The sequence below is a fragment of the Crotalus tigris genome, unplaced genomic scaffold (assembly GCF_016545835.1).
Source record: "Crotalus tigris isolate CLP2741 ecotype Arizona unplaced genomic scaffold, ASM1654583v1 scf7180000019431.395589, whole genome shotgun sequence".
Lineage (NCBI taxonomy): Eukaryota > Metazoa > Chordata > Lepidosauria > Squamata > Viperidae > Crotalus > Crotalus tigris.
In genome coordinates, this window is record NW_024097536.1 from 151,637 (window position 1) to 155,931 (window position 4,295).

Genomic DNA, 4,295 nt, shown 5'->3' on the forward strand with positions numbered 1-4,295 from the left:
GCCAGGCTCTGCTTGTCACAAGCCAGGACAAAGCGTGAGTGATGGAGGAGTAACACCTCCTTAAAAAACCTTGGTCCAGCTGGCCCGGCTGGTAGCACCTTGTAAGGGCCCCTTTCCAGGGTTACAGGAGAAAATGGTCAACAGTTTTGAAAGCGGAAGAGGATCCTATGTCCCAAGAGCAGATCAAGAGGAGGAACGGTCTTCACTTAGCACTTTCTCTATGTCTGTGAAGCTGCTGCAAAAGATGTTGGTTCTCCAGAGGAGCAGCCGCTTATTAACACCTGGCAGCAGGTATAAAATCCTTCAATGACAGACAGAGTGACACATCGGTTGGAGGACCCCAGTGGTATCAACAATAATGCCTACTCAAATTTTGGGTCTGAATGGAGGGAAGATCGTTAAAGAGAGGTCCAACCTAGAATTAAGGAGAAGTTTCCTGACAGCGAGAACCATCAGCTAGTGCAATGGCTTGCCTTCGGAAGTTGTGAATGCTCCAACACTGGAAGTTTTTAAGAAGAGACTGGACAGCCATTTATCTGAATTGGTGTAGGGTCTCCTGCTTGATCAGGGGATTGGACTAGATGACCCCCAGGGTCCCTTCCAACTCTGTTCTTCTATGTTCTGTGAGACCTACAGGTCCATCTGAAGATGTCCATTTCACTCAGACTCCAAAGGCAGTCATTTATCTGAAATAGTATAGGGTCTCCTGCTTGAGCAGGGGGTTGGACTAGATGACCTCCATGGTCCCTTCTAAGACGTTCAGATATTTATTCTGGCAAGAAAGTTTGAAAATGGGAAAAGGAGACAACAAAAAAACTACACCCCCCCATCCAGTGTGTATTCATTTGCAACTTTTATTATTAAATGCATTTATTTACAGTAAGAAATGGATTATTTTGCAATTGTAAAAGGAGAAGTGGAAATATACAAATAGAATAAACAAACCTTAGCACAGCATGGCTGGCTGAGGAATTCTGGGAGTTGAAGTCCACAAGTCACAAAGTGACCAAGGTTGGGGACCTCTGCTTTAGCAGCTTGCTCTTTACTGGTATGGAGTAACTGATATAGTAACTTTCTTAGCGCTTTTATGCAATCGGGGTTGAACTGATTGCGAAGAATCTTTATTAATGTGGTGTAGAGATGTTAGCACCTCAGCGCTGGCCTCAGGAGTCTCCGTCTCTTTTCTGTTCACCATCACAGAAGAAGCAAAGTTTGAATAAAATTGGCCTGCTGTCAGCGGATCGTCCACTGGGGCTGAAGCATCCTTTCCTCCGTGCGTTTGCAACACGCTTTTATTACAGTTAACCATAACGCCGCTCGCCAGGAACACAACGGCCGCGCCAAAGCCGATGTAAATAGCAGCTCCAGGCTCCTGGTACTTTGGAATCGTAGGCATTTTGAAAGACTCGGGAAAGCGGATGTCCCTGTTCCCCAAGATGGAATACAGGTTCCAGGAGATGGGAATCAAGGCAATGATTCCTGCGAGAAAGTTCAGAAGCCCTCCAATGTTAAACAAGGTGAGCAAGAAAGGTTTGTGGGTGGTGATTTGCACAATGTTCCACAAGGCAAAGCTCATGAGGGTGATGGCCACTGCTCCTACAATGCAACTCAAGGTCATCAGATCTTGAGCCAAAAATATTTCCTTGGGCAGCATGCTCATGCGTTCGGTGAAGTCCTCGCAGTGGACGTATCTGTTTTCGGGATGAGTGCTGTGCAGATAACAGGCCCTCCAGATTCCGACCCACACCACGCCCGGATACATGCCGTCCTCACTTTGTACCTGCCATATTCTCCAACGCGCAACCACTGTTGAAACAATACACATGATGGATGCCAAGACACTAAGGAAATAACCAGCTAACTGGGCCCTATTAATCCAGGCTATCCATTTGGTAACCATGGCTTGTTTTTCACTTGCTAGTTGCCCTTTGAGTGATTTATTGGTCCTGGAGATGAAGATAGGATCCCTGAAATCAAATCAAAAGAAAATAGCACATTCTATATTTACAGGTGGTTCTCGTCTTACAACAGTTCATTTAATGACCATTCAAAGTTACAACGGCAGTGAGAAAAGCGATTTATGACTGTCTTTGACGCTTATGACCTTTGCAGCGTCTCCCTGATCATGGGATCAAAATTCAGACGCTCAAATATGACTGACTCATATTTATGATTGTCTCGGTGTCCCGGGGTCATATGACCCCCTTTTACGACCTTATGACAATCAAAGTCAATGGGAAAACCAGATTCGCTTAACATCTGTATTACTAACTTAACAACTGCAGTGATTCATTTAACAACGTGGGCAGGAAAGGTCAGGAAATGAAGCAACAAGTCACTCAACAAATGTCTCACTTAACAACAGAAATTTTGAGCTCAATTGTGGTTGTAAGTCAAGGACTACCTGTATGCTATTATGTGGACCCTTGGACATTAAATCCATGAATATAGTATAAAAAACTTTCACCACTGATTCCACTGGGAATATAATTTCCCTCCCATCTGATTTCTTAATGATGCATTTTTAATTTTTTTTTTAAAAAATGTAATGCATACATCACTCAGCTCACTCTAAGCCAGTGGTAGCGAACGTATGGCACGGGTGCCAGAGGCGGCACGCAGAGCTCTCTCTGTGGGCACGTGCGCCGTCGCCCCAGTCCTAGGCCTTCAGCTGGGTTTTATAAAACTTTTCACTTTAGGCCTCTGCCCCCATGTGCAAAAAAAAAAAAAAGTTCAATCAATCAATCAATTTCAACTTCTCGTGGGAAAAAAAAAGATCTTGCAAAATTGGAATTGATTGATTGAACTTTTTAGTCCCACCCAGTCTGCCGTTACCACTGCATCCATGCCCACCCAATGAGCCACACCCACCCAATGGGCCACACCCAGCTAATGGGCCACACCCACTCGGCACCCAATGATGCATAAGTGGGTTTTGGGTTGCAGTTTGGGCACTCAGTCTCTAAAAGGTTCGCCATCACTGCTCTAAGCAGTTTATAAGTAAAAAAAAAATAAAGTTTGCTTTTCCTTATTCGAAAGCCACAAAAATAACATATCCTAAAATATTTATGTTGCATACAAAAAGCGATGCATTTTAAAAGGCTTAAATCAAGTATACTGGGTTTAAAACACCAGTCAAATAGCCAGCCGTCAAGAAAAAGGCAAGGCATCATTTTAGCAGTTACAGAACTTTATGAGAGGCAGACAAACATTGGATATGTTATGAGTATCAAAAGTTCAAGTTTTCAAAAGGCAATTGGACTTTCTTTGATTTTCTTTGAAGATCTTCCACCTCATCCAAGAAGCTCTTCCTTGAAGAAATATCTTCAAGGAAAAAACAAGAAAGTCTAGTGGCCTTTTAAAGGAGCATCTTTGGGGCAACCATGATCTGGATGACTGAGAATCTGCGTAGACTTCTGTCAAAAGTGAAAAAATCCATAACCCATTAATATAATTTAATTTTCTTTCTTTCTACCCACCACAAACTGAATAGTATATATTATTTAGATATTAAACTTAAGACCAACTTAGAATCCAGGTAAAAGCTCACATCACTGGAAGCCAGAAATCTAAGCCACTTACTTTGTAGCCAGATTATCTTCATCCCTTCTCATTGACAAAAGACTTAGATTATCAGCCATGATGGTGGTTATGAGTTTGCTGAAAGAAAACCAAGATGGAATAGTTTAGCTTTTGTTTATAAAATGCATGTGTGTGTAATCCCTAACGGCACACAAACAAGGACACAACATAGTAGGAAGAATTTCTTCTTGGATAATTAGAATAGCTGTAATAGTTTTTCACAAATGATTCTTCTATATTGTACCAGAGTTTTTGAACCTCAACAACTTTTAAGTGCAGTGTGGTTTGAATGAGCAGGTGTCATTGTAAAAAGGAACTTACGCAAAAACAGTGGAATTACATTTGAAGTAAAAACCGAAACCTCCTCAATTGGTGACTTCGGACAGATAGTATAGCAGCTGTCTCTCACCGTCTCCAGTGCTGAATGACCAGCATCTCTTCCCTTCTCCTCCAAAACGTCCGTTTTCAACTGTCACTGGACATTCCAACTGCCACTCCTCAACTGGCAAATGACGGAATTCCAGTGACGAATCTCAGTCAACAGTCCCCATCTTTCCTTTCAAATTACCATATACATTTATACACAAACAAAACAGACAAGGCCAATAGATGTGGTGTACTCCCAGTGTGTTAAATATCTTGCATGTCCCTCAATCTGCTACTTTAGGCTAGGATCAACTGCTTTTCTCCACCAAATTCCCTCCTAGCAATTT

General features: G+C 42.4%; 1 protein-coding gene across 1 annotated transcript; it reads right to left on the reverse strand.

Annotated features, from left to right (window-relative positions):
- Positions 1 to 1,042: 1,042 nt before the first annotated feature.
- LOC120316618 (claudin-34-like) lies at positions 1,043 to 4,022 on the reverse strand. Its single transcript, XM_039362395.1, has 3 exons — positions 3,904 to 4,022; positions 3,583 to 3,660; positions 1,043 to 1,967 (listed from the first exon to the last, which is right to left on the reverse strand). The coding sequence occupies exons 2-3, from the start codon at positions 3,639 to 3,641 to the stop codon at positions 1,043 to 1,045; spliced, it is 984 nt and encodes a 327-aa protein (XP_039218329.1). The 5' UTR covers positions 3,642 to 3,660; positions 3,904 to 4,022.
- Positions 4,023 to 4,295: the final 273 nt, after the last annotated feature.

Bases quoted from the DNA above. Each gene is read 5' to 3' on its own strand.
- LOC120316618 (XM_039362395.1), bottom strand. From the start codon at position 3,641: ATGGCTGATAATCTAAGTCTTTTGTCAATGAGAAGGGATGAAGATAAT. The intron at 1,968-3,582 runs GTAAGTGGCTTA...ATTTGATTTCAG, and splicing joins GAAGATAATCTGGCTACAAA to GGATCCTATCTTCATCTCCA.